The 18918-nt window shown below is 35.3% G+C and overlaps 1 protein-coding gene across 14 annotated transcripts in view; it reads right to left on the bottom strand.

Annotated features, from left to right (window-relative positions):
* Positions 1 to 205: 205 nt before the first annotated feature.
* Positions 206 to 18918, bottom strand: part of Dpp8 (dipeptidyl peptidase 8) — a 60120-nt gene continuing 41407 nt past the window's right edge. For 11 of the 14 annotated variants that reach the window (XM_058573341.1, XM_058573347.1, XM_058573345.1 and 8 more), the window contains 8 exons: positions 17502 to 17654; positions 17106 to 17241; positions 16030 to 16175; positions 10631 to 10777; positions 9273 to 9425; positions 7794 to 7936; positions 6855 to 6966; positions 206 to 4578 (listed from right to left, as the gene is read on the bottom strand). In XM_058573341.1, coding sequence (XP_058429324.1) covers positions 4456 to 4578; positions 6855 to 6966; positions 7794 to 7936; positions 9273 to 9425; positions 10631 to 10777; positions 16030 to 16175; positions 17106 to 17241; positions 17502 to 17654 — 1113 coding nt within the window. In that variant the 3' untranslated portion in view covers positions 206 to 4455. Of the gene's footprint in view, positions 4579 to 6854; positions 6967 to 7793; positions 7937 to 9272; positions 9426 to 10077; positions 10247 to 10630; positions 10778 to 16029; positions 16176 to 17105; positions 17242 to 17501; positions 17655 to 18918 lie in introns of those variants that run through there. The other 3 variants (XM_058573344.1, XM_046426470.2, XM_058573346.1) reach the window with 2 other exon arrangements.

Here is an 18918-nt window from a genome sequence, read left to right as displayed (position 1 = left end):
TGGCTGTTAGAACCATGAGTGGTTCTGTGTACACACCCACTGGGCTGGGATGCACTCTGGCTAGTGTTTACACTAAACCCCCATGTAATCCTTTCCCCACTGTGTGCACCTGACCTCCTTCATGCACATTCACTCCACAGCTGTGACGAATCAAAGCAAGGCTGTACAAATGGGGAAGTGGGTGGGGAAGGAACATTTAAATCAATTAATTTCAGCAGCATCTTTATTGCAACCAAGAACCTGTAATAAAATGCAACAAAACTAATATTTCACTTTACATGATTGAAAGCCATGTAGCTGAAAATGAAAAAAACCCATAAACTTACTGGAATGAGACATGCAATTCATTTCATACAAGTCAATGCTTAAAACAGCAGGCACTTTATACTCTATGAAGAACTGAACTCCAATGTTGCTGAATATAACATAAATTTGTATTTGGGTTATGTAAAAACATAAATACATACAAATATGACTTTTTCTCTGTGAGGGACTTTTAAAACAATTTCCTAGATCCCAGCACCTTGTACTAAGACATCTGAGTCAATATTTTTGGCTGGAAAGTGTATAGGTAGGGTTGGGAAGGCTGGGGTAAGGGAAATTTCCTTATTCCTTCATATCTGCAGGGAAAGGACACTCACATTACATATCTTAATTTACAGCCATGTCTCTTTTTATCAAATTGCTATAAGATGGGCTTTTGGGCTTAAGCAAGGGGTCTACTCTATATCCCAATCACCAAACCCCCTACTACACCAAGGAAAACATATTTAGTGTAATAAGTTTAATTAACTTCAGAATCTCAAATACTAATTAGAAGTATTGCTTCATTAATAAGCATGCTTAGCATTTACTTTAGGATGGAAAATTTAACCATTTTATGTGGTTTACTTTTAAAATGTTTTATAGGAACATATTAATAAATACATCTTTAAAAATCTGCCTTTTCTATATATCATTTAACTACCATGAGGCAGGATATCTAGATGGAATTTAGTACCAACCAAATACTAACTGTCTGTGTGACTTCCTCTCTGTAGTATGTAAGTTCCTCCTCTAACGAATGAGAATAGTAAATTAATCCAAGATTTACTCCAGCTTGAAAACTTGTGATTCTATAATAATGAAATCTTACTGGAATCATTCCACCTAGAGAGAATCGTGTTATAGAAAGGTGGGATACACCTTCTGTAAGGAATAAAACAAGTAGGAAAAAAAAAAGAGCAAGCAACATTATCTATATTTCATTATTTTAAAAGGTAATGCATGTATTGTGATGTTATATTCTTGTGTGAGCCTTTGAAAAAGAGCCAGGAATGAATGGCATTGAGGGAAAAACCTTCATTCCAAAATGAATCTCTAGACAAAAGGGATACAAAGTTAATTTCTTCTGCTACTTTCAGAATGAAAAGGAACCAACAGTTAACACACATCAGCAGCTTTCCTGACTATTGTTTTAAGTTCTTATGAGTCAGTCCAATATAAAAATTCCCTATAATTTTCTTAATCCAATCCCATTCTCTAGAGAGTTTCTTTTTCTTCCAGCTGTAGGGATCAAACCCAGGGTCTTGAACAAGTTAAGCAAGAGCTCTACTACTGAGCTATATCCTCAGCCTCCCAACACATTTCTTAAAATAGTCCAGAGTGATTTGATTTGGCATCACCTAGAAAGCTTGCTAGAAATGCACATTCCTGATCTCTACCCAAATCAATGGAATACAAATTTCTTAGGAGTAAGGCTCAAGACTGCATTTCTTTCAGTAAGCACCCCACATGAATCTTCGATTTTGAGTTATAATGTTCTACAAAGTTTAAGCAACTGCATTGGGTGATTGCTATTCATTTATCAAGCCTACAAAAACCTAGGTTGGTGTTTAACCTGATGCTTTTAAGCTCTTACAAAACTACTTTTTTTGTTACTTTCTATAACTATTGTTACCCATAGTCAGGGTACAGAGAAATTTACTATGTTTTCTATACAGGTAGTAAAAACAAATTCAGCCAGGTATTTTCTCCCCCTAGAGAAGTAGAATGGCATTTAAGTAACTGGGAGCTATAAAAGGAACATTCCTGGTGATAGGAGGAAAAAAGGCAAAATGGAAAAGGAAAACACCTGTGAATTCAAGAACATATGAGGTTTTATAAGGTTTGTTTGTTTTGGTAAAATAAGAGATGCTATATTGAAGAAACAACCTCAATGGGAAAGAGGTTTCAAATGAGTAGCTTTCTAAAAAGTTATTTTATGCCATTTCTACTTTGCATATAAGGATAGATCCTCAGAGGTCAACTAGTCCAAAAAATACCATCTTCCAACAGTCAGATATATACTTAAGTCATGAGGGAAAATACTTTCTTGGGGAAGAAAAGTTACCCAAATCAATTTAATTTAACACTGAAAAAATATTAACAAATATTGGCATGAGAAAACATTATAAACATGAAAATCAATACAGACACAGATAATAAAGAAAAGTATGAAATCTATTATACAGAATAAATACACAACCAGCAAAACCCAATCCCCCTTCTCCAAGGTCAGAACCACCAGGTCACCCTGCCATTTCAGCGTCTCCTCTGCCTCTCACCTGGCCCTCAATCAAGTCCACCTTTGGTGCACAGCCACGGTCCTCACTAAGGCAGGCTGTACCCCCTGTAGAATTAATGTATACTATGTACCCCCTGTAGAATTAATGTATACTATCTGTAGTGGTGAAAAAGAAATAGAGAAATTTTTCTTGGAGTGATTTAAAAGTACTAGTAATAACTTTTTAAATACTGAAGCTTGTAATAAAAAGGGTCAAACTCATAGATGCCCTTCCTGCCTCTGGTTTCAATGGGTCCCACAGTACCCAAAAACCTTATGAGGACAGATCTCAACCAGTACTTAAAAGTCTATGAGCTCCCTTCAGTCAAGTGTGAAGGCTAAACCCACAAAATGTCATGGCCTTTCAAAAAAAAAAAAAAACTATTCATAGGCTTTAAACTCTGAAACAAAAAGCTATGGCTTACCAGGAGTTTGTTTATGGTAAAGGGGTTGTTTGGAAACCTTTTTATTTTAAGCTCACAATACCTAAATTATGTTCAATACTTTAAAGGTAAAGTTTAAATCTGAAAGAATTCTAAAATTAAGAGGAAAAATAACAAAACAACAAAAAACCCTGGAATATAAAAATAACTCTAAGGAAGTTTTCCTCCCCTGAATGATGTTAGTCTGAAGCTCTGTTGACAACAGAGTGATTTCTTAATTCTGGTTTCCTAATATTCTAGTAGTTCAAATTTCACTTTCCAATTTTTTCATGAGTATTTCTGTTTAACCTACTTGTGCTTAGTTCTTAAGTAGACCCTTACCACCTCCTCTCCCTGTCATTCTCCACTCCCTGGCTTTCCCTACACCACGTGATTCCTTCCACCTCCCTAAATTCTGGAACATATTTTTTTTTAATTGTAGATGGATAGCATGCCTTTATTTTATTTGCTTATTTTTTGTAAGTGATGCTGAGGATTGAACCCAGTGCCTCACTTGTGCTAGGCAAGTGCTCTGCCACTGAGCCACAACCCAAGCCCCCTGAAACATTTTAATAGGGAAATATCACAAGGAAACTGGCACCACTAAATTTTCTGACTGCAAGGGAATGTGCACTTTTTTCTTTTCCTAAAGGAAGGAGAAAAAAAAATCTTGCCTGCAAATATTTAAGCTCTAATCATCTGATTAAAATTTTCTGTCTATAATTATCAACATCATAAGACTAATTAAATCCATGCTATATATACAGTTCTTTGCCTTTATGTGAAAGGAAAAACGTACTTTGTCATCTCATTGAAGAAAAAAGAGAATCATTTATACTAGATACAGTTTAAATTGGCTAAAAACTGGTCAGAAGCCAAAATAAGTATCTTTAGTAGGCCACTAAGTTATCTTAAAAAATCATTAATGACTGGTTAAGTCATAGGTTTAATAGTGATTAGTTCATAACATGCTGGATACACCTCAAGCAATGAAGCATAGCTATTCAATTACATTTAAGTGCTATCAAATCCGTAACTAGTCAGAGATTCTGGAATTGAACCAAACTGATCACTAATGTCATCATATTTTAATAAACTCAGAAGTATATTGTAAAAATACACTAATTAAGTCCATGAGGTTTATAATGCTATTAAAAGTGAAAATAGGGTAGTATGGATATGTGGTGCTACTGTCTTATTTCTTTCAGTATTTCTTGTGGTATTGCTGGATCCCTTAGACATATGAATCCTTCAATTTTGTGTGTGTACAGTTAAGGTATTAGATTACTATCCACAAGCTGTAGATGCTTATATGTCACCAAATTTACTTTGAGAAGTAGATGTTATGTGGCAGGTATAAAATATGATGATCAATTCTGTGTTCTCTTATTGATTAAACCTCATTTGGTTAAATAGCCAGTGTATATCAGTATTCTACACAGGTCAAAATTATATCACTTTCAGAGCAGCAATACGTGATCCAAGGTTTTCTTGAAGATAGTGCAAAAGATGTAGTTCATAATGTTCTCCAGATTCAGGAACTCTTATGCTGTGTCTCTCCTGAGGATAGATCTTAACAACAAAAAGTAAAAGTATTAAAACAAAATTTAATAACACATCTCCTTGAAAGCTCTGTTTTTTTTTTTTTTAAACAGGATCAATAATAAAGAGCATAACATAATAAATATATCCTATTTTAAGGCCCCTTCCTCATGAGGCAAGGTGGTGTAGCCTACAATATTACCCAACTACTTGAGAGATCAGGCAGGAGTATTGCAAGCTTAGATCAACCTAGTCAATGTAGCAAGACTCTATCTCAAAATAAAAAATAAGAGGACTGGGCATGTAGCTGAGTGGTAGAGCACCCATGAATTCAATCTCTTGTACTACCAAAAAAAAAAAAAAAAAAAAAAAAACCCCTGTCTTGTAATTCCTATACACCCATCAGGCTTAATGAAGGATTTTCCTGTAAACCAACAGTTCATTACCCAAGTGTGGAATGCAGACTATAAGGGTCTTTGAAACCCTTTTAAAGGATACATAAGATCAAAACTACTTTTAGAACTACAAAAAACATTATTTGCCTTTACTGACTGTGTAGCACTGATAATACAAAAGCAATTGTGCCTTAGCATGAAATCAAAGCAATAATATTAAATTGTTCCAGAAGTCACAGTAATGTTCACCACTGCACACTTGTAGTAAGAAAGAAAAAAATGCCAATTTCACTTAAATAGCAGTAAAAAATTGAATTTTATAAACTGTAACCCCACAGAAGCCTTTTTAATACTCTGTAGTGATGAAATGAGAAATACACACAAAGCATTTGTGCTACAGGATGTCTCAAAGGAAAGCACCCATGTAACCAAGTTGCAAGTTGAACTGCTGCTTTTTAGTGGAACTCCCTGCCCCCACCCTTCTTTTTGGGCAGAGAATGACTGACAACATTGATCATTCATACTTTGGTATTTGACAAACATTTGTCAAAAGTAAATGAAGTAATATGGTCACTTTGAGGACCACACTAATAGTACTTGTTTGCTAATGACACAATTTAAGCTTTTAAGGAAAATTCAAATTTTGGAAACTATGTTGCCTAAGTTGTTCTTAAATCTGTGTGCTCAAGCAACCCTCCTGCCCCAGCCTCCTAAGTAGCTGGGACAACAGGCATATGCCATCACACCCAGCAAGAAACACTGATAGATAAAACCCACATAAACAAAGTTTTTTGGTATATAAAGAGATCCTGAGACCAAAAAGCCTGAAAACTACTGCTATAGATAAATATATCATAGTTTAACTGGACAGAAATGTCAACTGAAATATAAAAAAGGAAAAAAGTAATGTTTTTTTCATTTCTTATGAGCACATAATCTCCCCCCCCCCCCCGCCCACAGGGCTTGAACCCAGGGCACTCCAATGAGCTATATCTCAAGTCATTTTTTTTTAAAAAAGAATTTCTTTTATAGTTGTAGATGGACACAACATCTTTATTTATTTACTTATTTTGTGGTGCTGAGGATCAAACCCAGTGCCTCACGCATTCGAGGCAAACGTTCTACCACTGAGTCCAACTTCAGTCCCTCCAGCCATTTTCATTTTTTATTTTTTAAATTTTAATATTTATTTTTTTTTAGTTTTCGGCGGACACAACATCTTTGTTTGTATGTGGTGCTGAGGATCGAACCCGGGCTGCACGCATGCCAGGTGAGTGCGCTACCGCTTGAGCCACATCCCCAGCCCTTCATTTTTTATTTTGAGACAGAATCTCACTAAGTTACTGAGGCTGGCCTAGAACTTTCAATTCTCCTGCTTCTACATCCTGAGTGGCTAGTATTATAAGCATGTGCCACCACACCCAGCTAAGCATATAATTTTTTTTTTTTAAGAAATAAAAAGGAAGAATACTTTCTCTTAAAATCTGTTTTTGAATAAGGGAGCAATGGAGGAGGATAACTTGCTAATTTCTGTACTAATGACAATGTAATAATAAATTAAGATACTATATAATCTGGGCCTAAAAATCCTTTTTCAATATAAAATCAATTAGCAACTCCTCACTCTTCAAAGAGGGAAAAGTAAAGCAAAGGAGAGCAGTAAATGGATTCCCAGTCATCATTTCCATGCTGATAAACTGAAAGCAGACATAGATACACAAGTCATGCAATCCAATAGGCTTTTTAGCCCAACTTCAATAGCATCAATTTTATCCAATCATAGTAATAACTATGCCTGTACTTTAGATGGACACAGCTGAAAATTTGGCCTTACTCCATATTTTATTAGATTTCAAAGTAACCTATTGCTAATGACTATTGAATTTAATTTGAAAATATAGAATAACTCACCTGTAAATCATATGGTTTTCCAGCTCTCACTAAAAAACTCAGTAATATACTGGTGTGTGCAAAATGGACATTCTCATCCAAGAACCCATGTAAGAGTAGTAAACGATTTGGTCTGGAGAAATAAAAATATTAGGTAAAATAGTAAGAGTATTTAGGGGGAACCACTAAATTCCTTTGAACTAATCACACTTAGTCAACATTAACTTCTTTATACTACAATGTTAGAATAAGGATTCGATAGTTTCAATATTAAATTTGTAATATATTAACCAGATCCCACATGTAATAGAACACTTGAAAAAATTATTTGTTTATAATTTATTAATTAGAACATATCAATAATTATAGCATGTTGCTAGAAAAACTGCTTATAAAACATATCTAAATAGACACAAAATTTTTCCCATCTTGAAATAGTTGTGTACTTAACTTCTTTCAATATAAACAACTGCTTCAAAATACAACTTGTATGGGGGCTGGGGATGTGGCTCAAGTGGTAGCGCGCTTGCCTGGCATGCGTGCGGCCCGGGTTCGATCCTCAGCACCACATACAAACAAAGATGTTGTGTCCGCCAATACTTGAAAAATAAATATTTAAAAAAAAAAAAAAAAAAAAAAAAAAAATACAACTTGTAAAACAACAACAAACCCAAACCATGGGTGGGGTGTAGCTCAGCGGTATATTACTCGCCTAGCATGCATGAGGTCCTGAGTTCAATCCCCATAAAACAAAAACCAAACCAAAACAAAACAAAAATCAAACCCCAAAACCCAAAATACAGTATATGAACTGGTCTTTAATTTTGCTTTGAGCAATAGTCAAGCCATTCTAGTGCTCTATAAAATACTAGTCTTAGTTTTCAATATCTGAAATTTTCATTATCATTAAAGATAAGTTTTTCAAAAACAATTTAAAACTTTATAAGGGCTTGAACTTACTCAGAGGGGAATTTTTCTGCTTGCATGGCCACAGATCCTAAGTAATAGCCCTGTTCATTCTGGTCAGGGTGACCCATATAACGTTCCGTGTATCCTGTATCGTAGAAGATCCACAGAGTGACTGGGGCTCCCGCAATAGCAACCTGCATAAGACAACACTGACAGTGAATTGTGTTCCAGACACTAGCATGGCTAGCAGTAAGAACTTAAAATTACAAATTTACAGGCTAAAATTACCCTTAGGCTTTAACCCCACTACTAGGCATACATTCAGAAAACTGAAGTAGCTTGCCAAGGTCACAATTTGATACTCAGTGACTCAGTAAGTTTCATGTTCCACAGGCATGCTGACACCAAACCCTTAACCAGGGCTAGCTGAAATACAACTGTAGGTTCCTTTATCAAGAGGGAGACTGAACTAAAGCTTATGAGTACTTCAGCATAAACTCATTCCTGTGATTGGGAAAAATAAATTCATGAGAATTGTTAACTTTATGTAGGAAAAGCAGTCTTTTTTTTTTTTAAGTCTCTTTTGTAGTACAAAATTTAAAACAATGAATGAACTATATTTAAGTACTAAAAACTTACCTCATATTAAGGCTCTTCCACATGGTTCTGTATTCAAATATCTAATTACTTTCAACCTGGCACAGTGGTACATTCCACCCTAATCCCAGCTATTTGTGAGGCTGAGGCAGGAGGATTGCAAATTCAAGGTCAGCTTGGGCAATTTAGCAAGATGCTGTCTCAAACTAAAATACAATAAAAGGCTAAAGATACAGTCCTGTGATAGAGTGCCCTAGAGTTTAATCACCATCACCACAAAAACAAAACAAACAAAAAACACCTTTTTTTCATTGTAAAATAAAATCATATTATTACAATATTAAGAAAAAATTAATACTTTTAATTCCTATTAACTATGTTCATCTCATTTTCTCTGGTATATTTTTTAAAGAGTTTGTTTATAGCATTGTGAGCATTTAAATATTTAATAATTCATGATTCATTCATTCAACACAGACTTTTACTTTTCCAGTGCTGGAAATTGAACCCAGAGGCTAGTGTTTGACAATTCACTGAGGACCAAGCATTATATCTAGCAGCTGAGGATACAGTGGCATATAGAGCAAAGAGGTCCTTGTTGTCAGAACTTATAGTCTAACAATTAAACAAACAATTACAATCTAATATGTATGTATGTGTCTTACTAATCATTAGTGCCTACTATAATTTTTGGTATATGTCCATAAATAGTCAAAAACTCACTATAAAGTTGACAAGAGTCTAAGAAAAATTATGCTAACAACCGAGGTACTGACTTCATATGGTCATTTAATACACAGACCATAACATTCCATAATATTGTTAACTCTAAACCTTCAGAAAATAAGCATTTTCACATATCTTCAATTTACAAAAAACCTTTATTACACAGTACCCTTATTTAAAAAATGAGTACAATAGGAAATCACTTACCCTGAAGATATCTGATCTCTGCATTAATGCCATCAGGGAGAGGTATCCTCCATAAGACCACCCATGGATGCCCACACGGTCTAAGTCAATGAAATCATATTGAGAGGCTAGATACTGGAGTCCTTCCACTTGATCATCAATTTCTATTTGACCCTGTCAAAAAAAAAGAGAGTATTTCACTGATTCTGATACATAAAAATTTCATTTATAAGAGTGCTTTTTAAGCTAATAAACTTTTTTACTAAAATATTTATTTTTCAGATTAGAATTCATTAATAACTGAGATTCTATTTCCCATCCCCATTTTTTTTTTTTTCAAAAATCTACTTGGAAATAGGTGTCTACAGTTCTGTTATTAGTCTGTCCTAGAATTTAGTTATCACTTAGTAAAAAAAATTCTTTCCTATGGCTGCAAAAACTGACTCTTGCTTTTGGGTATTTCCCATTTACATTTGTTCTGTTGTCTGCTAAGAGGTCAGCATCTTCCTTGTAACAAGCCTTCCCTATACCCACAGACAAAAAATTAGCCCCCATAAGAGGAATTAATTTTACTTCTTCTTTTAATACTTAGTGCAATAAAGCAGAGGGAATCACTCTTGAGGTCCTAACCTTCCTATTTTCCCATCATGTCACTAGGAACTGAACATACTATTTGTTTCTTTAAAGCTCTATTAAGTCCTAGTTCTTACCACTATCACCCTATCTGTATTACTTGGCCTGCCAGTGCACACAATCTTACTTTACTGAGCCAAAAACTAAAAACAAAACAAAACAAAACAAAACTTACATGAGAATATAACATAAGGTCAAAGAACTGGCTGTGGGAGAAAATCCCCATGTCTTACTCAGCATGTCCAATACACTGGCAAACACAGTAACTGCCTTACTGTGCAAAAGGAACATCGGATTCTCATCATTTCCCAAAGCAGCAGAAAGGACATGGGGCATCTCTAAAAGGTAGCATTTAAAGCTTCCTGTAGAGAGAAAGAGGCTTGTCACAAGGAAGGACTAACCAGTTGGTTTCCCTCTTCACAGAGGACAGAACAAATCTCAAATATTCCTCAACAGCATAAAGGATGCTGAAAACTAAAATGGTGCTGCCGTCTGGCTAAGGTGGATATACCATATGGAAAGGGAGGATATTTCTACATAAAAGTGGCTCTCTCTCAGCTCTTCACAGATATACACAGGTAGACATGAACTAGCCTAGGACACAAATTGCATCTTCCCTCCCACCCCTGAACACACACACACACACACACACACACACACCCTTTCCTAGTTGCAGATTTCACATTAAACAATGCACCAAAAAAAAAAAAAAATTTTTTTAAAGAAAAGTTTTTGTGTTCACACACCATTTTATATTTAAAGGCACCTTCAAATTTAAGCCCTCGGTGACAGGATCCTCTGTTGTCGATCACCACAACCACATAACCCAGAGAAGCGAGGGTATTCAAGCGGAAATACTTGACTCCTTTAAAGCGATTATTTACCAACTGCACCTGAAGAAGAAATACAACTTTAATGAAATTTATTATATGGTAACATACAAACCATAAGAGAATCAGAGCACTGCAAAAAAGCAGAAAGCTTAAGAATTTATTATTCTTTTGTCTTTAAAATGTAATTTTTAAGTGATTTGTTTATTTGGTACTGGGAATTTAACCCAGGAGTGCTGTACCACTGAGCTGTCTTCTCAGTACTTTTTATTTTGGACAGGGTCTCAACAAAGTTGCTTAGGGTCTCTCTAAATTGCTGAGGTTGGCCTTGAACTTGGAATCCTCCTGCCTCCTGAGTTGCTGGGATTACAGGCATGTGCTAATATGCCTGGCTAAGTGATTTATTTCAAAATTAACTAGTCTTTTCATGTTTATGTTGCTTCTTGCTTAATTTCACATTCAAGTTTCAGGAAAATTACTGCACAATAATAGATCTTAATTATTTATTAGATAAGAAGATTAACCCACCCCACAGAAAAAGTTACTGTCTACTCTGAAGAAGAATTGTGTCATTCAAATAACAGTCGCAGGATAAATAAGATCATCTTCCCTTCCCAGTTGTCTCTTCTAGGGTCATCATTGACTAGCAATGGGAAAATGTAGCATTTTTAAAGGGACACTGTGACAAGTCCTGTTTCCTTTCTCCTGTGTGTAAAAAGTAGGATAATTCTGTGCCCCCCTCCAATCCCACACTGGCCATGGAACCCAGGGCCTCGTGCATGCTAGGTAAGTGTTTTAATATTGAGCCACATTTTCAGACAAAGTCTCACTAAGTTTCCCAGGTTGGCTTTAAACTCCTGGGCTCAAGTGATACTCTGCCTCAACCCCCCAAGTAGCTGGTACTATAGATATGTGCCACCATGCCCAGCTGAGTAGGATAATTCTGCAATCACTTTATCACCATAGAGACTACACTTCAAAATGACTAGGAAGTTAAATATATCTTAGTGTTTTATTAACAAAACATCAAGTGAAAAGAAAAATTATTCATCCATGTCTAGCATAAAGACGTTTTCATCAGTGACAGTCTGCATATCTGACGGTGGTCCCAGAAGATTATAATGGAGCTAAAAAATTCCAATCACCTAGTGACATCATAGCTGGCACAACACAATTCCTCAATAATGTGTCTGTAGTAATGCTGGCATAAATAAACCTATACTGCCAACATTACTTAAATATAGCAGAATTAGGTACCTTATATCATGATTGATAATTATAATAAATAACTATGTTATTGGTATATATATTTAACTATACTATACTTTTCATAATTTTTTAAAACATTTTTTAGTTGTAGGTGAACATAATACCTTTATTTTATTTTTATGTGATGCTGAGAATTCAATCTATGTCTCACACATGGTGAGTGCTTTACCTCTGAGCCACAACCCCAGCCCCTTTTCATCACTATTTTAGAGTGTTTTCCTACTTATAAAATTTAGGGTTGGGGTACAGCTCAGTGGTAGAGAGAGTGCTTGGCATGCATGAAGTCCTGATTTTAATTCCAAGCACCAATGAAAAGTTTTTTATTTTTGTTTTTAAGTTTACTATAAAACAGTACATCTTGTGTGTGCTGCATCTCTTGATTTCATCAAGATGCTACCATGAGCCAGGCACAGTAGTATACACATGAAATCCCAGCTATCAGGAGGCTGAGGTAGGAAGATGGAAAGTTTGAGGCTCGCCTGGGCAATTTAGCAAGATCCAGTCTCAAGATAAAATTAAGGAAAAAAAGGGGCAGAGGGCTACAGATGTGGCTCAGTGTTTACCTAGCATGTGCAAGGTCAATCCCTAAAAACACACAGGCACACACACACACATGAACACACACACAAGAAGCCACTTTGAGTGACTGACATATACCATCTATGTTTATGTAAGCAAACTCTATGATGTTTGCACAACAATGAAATCACTTAGTGACATTTCTCAGAAAGTCTCCTGGTCATAAAGAAACACATTACTATAATTAGCGATGGCAGACACTAAGTAATAAACAAAAAGAAGTTCAGATAAAAATTAGAAAGATGCCAGGTGTGGTGTTGCACACCTATAATCCCAAACTGAGGTAGGACTGCTTAAGCCTAGGAGTTCTGGGCTAGCCGGGGGCAACATACTGAGACCCAGTCTCACTAAAAAAAGAGAGAGAGAGAGAAAAAATATTATGTGTATGTATAACATATGTATTGAATTATCCCACTATACCTGATAAATATGTATAATTATTATGTGTCAGCTAAATTTATTTTTTAGAAAAATTTAAAAACTAGTTTTCTAAAGTAGCTGTGTCATTTTTCTTTCCCATTGTCAATGCATGAGGGTTCTCTACTCCTGGTCAATACTGGGTATGGTTAGTTATTTTAATTTTAGACATTCTTCAGATGTTTAGTGGTTTTTATCACTGTGGTGTTACTTTGGATTTCCTGATAATTGATGGTGCTGAGTATCTTCTCTTATATCTACTTGCTGCCATACATTTGTGAAATGTCTTTGGCTATTATTATTTTTTGCAGTGCTGGGGATTAAACTCAAGGCCTGATGCATGCCAGGCAAGTGCTTTACCACTGAACTAAGACACATCCCCCAGCTTCTTTGACTTTTTTTTTAATATATTTTTTTTAGTTGTAGGTGGACATGATGCTTTTATTTTTTTATTTATTTTTATGTGGTGCTGAGGATCGAACCCAGTGCCTCACCCACACTAGGCAAGCACTCTACCCCTGAGCCACAACCCCAGCCCTTGACTGGTTTTAAAAAGTTCAGTTCTTATTTTATTGATTTCTAAAAAGTTTCTTATGTATTTTGAATATAACTGGTTTACCAGATAAAAATATCTATGTATAAGGCTCTAGGTCTTAATAGAAATTTTGGATACAAAAAGTTTTGAGGGGCTGGGGATATGACTCAGGCGGTAGCGCGCTCGCCTGGCATCCGTGAGGCCCGGGTTCGATCCTCAGCACCACATACAAACAAAGATGTTGTGTCCGCCAAAAAGTAAGAAAAATAAATATTAAAATTCTCTCTCTCTCCCTCCCTCTCTCTTTAAAAAAAAAAAGAAAAAAGTTTTGAAATTGTAATAAAATCTGATTTGTTGTTTTTTCCTCTGGCAAAAACCAAAGGTGGGAAAAGTTATCCACGAGTTAAATAAGAATACTATCTTCATGCAGTTAATAGCTGTTGTATATTTACTGAGTTAGATTGTAGTGGGAAGGAGAGAGAGAGAGTCTTCCATTCTTTTGTAGTTTTGGATGTTTAATGCCACTACAACAACTGCCAAACTGGTTTTTCTCCTTCTGTTCTAGCTCTCTTATAGTCTGTTTTGCTCATGAAGTAATAGTGATGTTTTAAAAATGTCAATGACATATGACTACTGCCTGGTTCCTTATAATGGCTACCATTATCCTTCAGAAAAAGATCTAAACTTTTTCTTTTTTTCTTTTGGTGCTGGGGACTGAAACCAGGACCTTGCACATGTTAGACAATTGCTCTACCACTATGCTACTCTCCAAGTCCAAGATCTAAACTATATGACCTTTGAGACTTTGGCTTATTTGAGTCATGGCTATCTCTAAATTCATCTCACACCATTTTTCTTTGGTGCACTGTATCTTATTAGCTGTACCTTATTTCCTTTGGTGCATCTTATTAGCAACCCTATCAATTTATTTCTAACCCCAGGTTCTTGATATTTAGTTTCCTCTATCTGGAATACTTAATGATGGGAAAATGATTTAACTTAATACACGATTATCATCGTTGAGATTTTGTGGCTCATGTAATTTTTTTTCTTTTTTTTGGGTACCAGGGATTGAACTCAGGGGCATTTGACCACTGAGCCACATCCCCAAGCCCTATTTTGTATTTTTATTTAGAGACAGCATCTCACTGAGTTGCTTAGTGCCTCACCTTGCTGAGGCTGGCTTTGAACTCATGGTCCTCCTCAGCCTCCAGAGTTGCTGGGATTATAGGTGTGCACCACCGCACCCGGCCTCATATATTTATTTTTTAAATTTTTTTTTTGTTGTAGATTGACGTGATACCTTTAATTAATTAATTAATTAATTTTTTATGTGGTGCTGAGGCTCGAACCCAGTCCCTCACACACTCTAGGCAAGTGTTCTACCACTGAGCCTCGTCCCCAGCCCTCATGTAGTTGTTTTATTTTTCATGCTGCTTGGTACTTAGATACATTTCTAAATACAAAATACAAAATAAGTGGGAATAATTATAAAGGATATTACTTAATCTAAAGAGTTACATGATGAAAGAAAAATTAACAACCAATTCATCTATCCAAAACAGTTTACTCTGTTGGTCAACAGCATTAGCCACATGCTAATATTTAATCCAGAAAATGGAAAAATCAAGTTGTAAACTTCCTACAGTGTTAAGCAATGGCATAGTTATTAACTTCACCAGCTAGTAAAGTATTTTAGTTTGCTTGAGAGATGTAGCCTTAGAATAAAGAGGGGAATTCAATAAGCTACCAAGAATTTCTAAATATATGACTTTTTATTTACCTATACATTTAACTGTTTAATTTCATTTCCCAAACAAGTTTCTCTACATAGAAATTAAGATATTTGGAGCTGGGGATACAGCTCAGTTGGTAAAGTGCTCGCCTCGCATGCACAAGACCTGTGTTCAATCCCTAGCAACCCCCCGCCCCCAAAAAAGAAATTTACCTAGTGATGTGAATATTCCACTCCCCTTAAGAGTTACATAGTCCTCAATGTAAAGTAAGAAACTATTTTACAAATTAGCCAATTAAACTTGGATACCTAGCAATCTGAATTGATAATTAGAAATAAGTCAAGAATAGCAGAAGCCCAAGACTGCTCAAATTCTTTTTTAAAAAAATATTTTTAGTTATAAGTGGACCTTTATTTTGTTTATTTAAAAAAAATTTTTTTTAGTTGTCAATGGACTTTATTTATTTATATGTGGTGCTGAGAATCTAGCCCAATGCCTCACACATGCTAGGCAAGCACTCTATCACTGAGCCACAACCTTAGCCCATATTTGTTTATATTTTATGTGGCACTGAGGATCGAACCCAGTGCCTCACATGTGCTAGGCAAGCACTCCACCACTGAGCCACAACCCAGCCCTCAAATTCTTATCCTATTCTAAATAACACTAGATATTTTAAAAACAAATCACATTAAAAAAAAAAAAAAATATATATATATATATATATATATATGTATATGTATATATGTGTATATGTATGTGTATATTTATATGCCCACCTGAGGACCACCATATATGAACAGCACAGTTGGGTATTTCTTCCCAGGTTGTAGATTATGAGGCTTATATAGCATTCCATACAATGTAAATCCAGTAGTACTTTCAAAGGAGAAAATTTCTGGAGGGGTATAGTCAGGAAGAGGACCTGTGAGTAGGTAACATAGAGTCTGTAAAAGGAGTTCTTAATGGGAGCTCTGTAATCTGAGAGCAAGGAAGAAAATATCAAAACCCAGACCCCGCACCCCCACACTCAAATAACTGACCACCCACTTTTAAGGTAAGATAATAAAAAAATTAAGTAAAAATATTCATCTTGAAAAAAATAATATTGTCTTGAGCAACTAATAAAAAAAAGAAAACATATTAAATTATCTATCTCAAAAGCAGACACACAGTATTCTGAATAATCTTTGAAGCCTAGGAAGTGTTTCCATGCAGAATTATAAAAAATACTTTGCGCTAAGTTTAGTATAACCTATTCATGGTTAAACCATAAACCTGATTAGAAACAAGCACCTATTTCAATAAAGTTGAGGTGGGGGGAACAAGCAGCATATACCATATTTCACTGCATAATGGTCGTCATCGTATTAATGTATATTTACAAGTATTCCTTGTGCCCTAATACTGCACCAAAGATAGTTCAGTAAAATAAATTATTTCCAGTAATACCAGTAATTTTTTTTTTTAAATAAAAAGTTTCTTTTTCTTTTTTTCTTTTGGAACTGGGGGTTGAACCAAGCAGTGTTTAATCATGGAGACACACCCCCCAGTCTTTTTAAATTTTTTGTTTTGAGACAGGGTCTCACTAAGTTGCTGACACTGGCCTTGAACTTGAAATCTTCCTGCCTCAGCAGGCTTTCTAGATCTGTTCCTGCTTGGAGTGAAAGCTAATCCACCTTATTGTGTAGTTGACAGAATAGGAAAGGTAGGAACAATCAAAAGCTTAGCAGCTCAGGGACAGAAAGGGGTGAGAGATGAAGAGACTTTGTTCAGCAAAGGTGAATATAGAACATAAATTTTTACACTAAAGTACTAAGCCTACTTATGGTCAGATTTAGGAAAAAAAGAGTACCTGCTGAATCCAAAATGGTGGCCCAGAATTCTTTTGTTTTGCAAGTATGGTCATCTTCAGGACTTGAAAGTTTGTAAAGGGACACACAGTGTGGATTCTTCTGGTTACTATACTTACTTATAAAGAAGTCACAATGCTAGAGAAAAGAGAAATGATTATGTTTTTCCTCAAGGAAAAATCAAAAAAAGGTTATCTGCTGTTATGTCTGCACTAATGTTATAGCAAGAGTATAGTAAGAGTATGATTAGGTACATATGTAACACTGAAGTTAAGGCTAAGTGTTTTAAAGCTTTTCCTAAGACAATGAGGCTTCTGCAGGTCAACTTTACCAATTTTCACACCATTCAAAAGGAACATTATATGAACAGAGGGTTTTAATACAACATAGACTTATACCTGGCTGATGCAGCAAGAATGGGAATAGCCACAGTCAGTCAACCTTGTCACCTCTCCAGGATTTACATAACTGACCACATACAGGTGATGTTCTAAAGGAGAGTCTTTGGTGCCTTCAAAATATACCAGTCTTCTGACTTCATCAACCTGGATCTGCCATAATAATAATAACAACAACAAAATCAGTACTAGCATAACCTCTAACAAAGCCAGTAAGTAGTTCAACGACCAACCTTTAATTTTATTCAGAATTATTTGGTACCGTGACTTGTGCTTCTTTTTATTTTGCTACCAATGCTAGTAAGCGGATTGGTTTTGTTTATGACTTAGAGCTAACAACAGATACTGTCCAGAAAAAAATGAACAACTGAAGTATACACTGTATATTTTCCTATCTGGTTACAACATGTGCTTTTCTTAAAATAAGAGAATTATTTTTTTTACAGGAGGAAAAAATACTCTAGACTGCAGCTTAGGTCAACCATTCATGTAAACTTGAAAGAAACTAAATTTACAAAAGTGTTTTATCTGGGGCTGGGGCAGTAGCTCAGTGGTAGAGTGCTTGCCTCAAACATGTGAGGTGCTGGGTTCAATCCTCAGCACCACATAAAAATAAATAAAGACATTGTATATACCTACTACTAAAAAAATATTTTCAAAAAATCTATAAACTGCGACTTTTTTTTTTTTTAAAGCGCTTTATCTTTAGTTTGGGGAATAAGTGAACTCAATCATGCTATCAACAGTGGTATAGTTTATAAGTAAGCACTGATAAGATCATCCCCCCCCCCACCGCCCAGTGCTCAATTGAACCCAGGGCCTTACATATGCTAGACAAGTGCTCTACAACATAGCCACATCCCAAGCCCTGAATAAGATATTTTAAGTCATCATTCAAAATTCAAAAAACTGCAAGTAAATTCATAGATGAATTCACTTAGTATTCTTCTCACATTACTGTAATAGTCTAAGTAAATGGCTTTCTTTTGCTGTTCATTTAAAAAATCTTTTTACCAGTTTAGTGTTAAATAAAATTAAAAAAAAAATGTTTATGTAGCAAAGACAACACAGATAAATTTCTAAGAGCAAGTATTTTTAAATGTCTCATTTTTTCCAGGAAACTACTTCTTCATTAGACATTTTTTGGATGGCTAAATCCTTAAGTTAACACAGCTGCTATACTAAACAAATGTTCAAGAAGTTAGGACTAGTTCTGCTCTTAAAAGTCAGGCCTTTCAAAACTGAAGAAACAACCAGTCAATTCCTCAATACCATTTATAATGGTTTTTAATTTTCTTTATGTAACTACTTAGGTTCAACAGGATTCAACTCTTCTGGAGGGCTTAATGAACAAATTCCTGGGCCATGCTACCAGAGTTCCTTATTTAGGAGGTCTGGGATGGGTCCTAAAATCTGC

The sequence above is a fragment of the Marmota monax genome, unplaced genomic scaffold (genome assembly GCF_021218885.2).
Source record: "Marmota monax isolate L192 unplaced genomic scaffold, Marmota_monax_Labrador192_F-V1.1 WCK01_AAM20220418_F8-fsc00078, whole genome shotgun sequence".
Taxonomy (NCBI): Eukaryota; Metazoa; Chordata; class Mammalia; order Rodentia; family Sciuridae; genus Marmota; species Marmota monax.
Note: the sequence above shows the minus strand (reverse complement) of the source record. Positions and strands in the feature narration are given on the sequence as shown.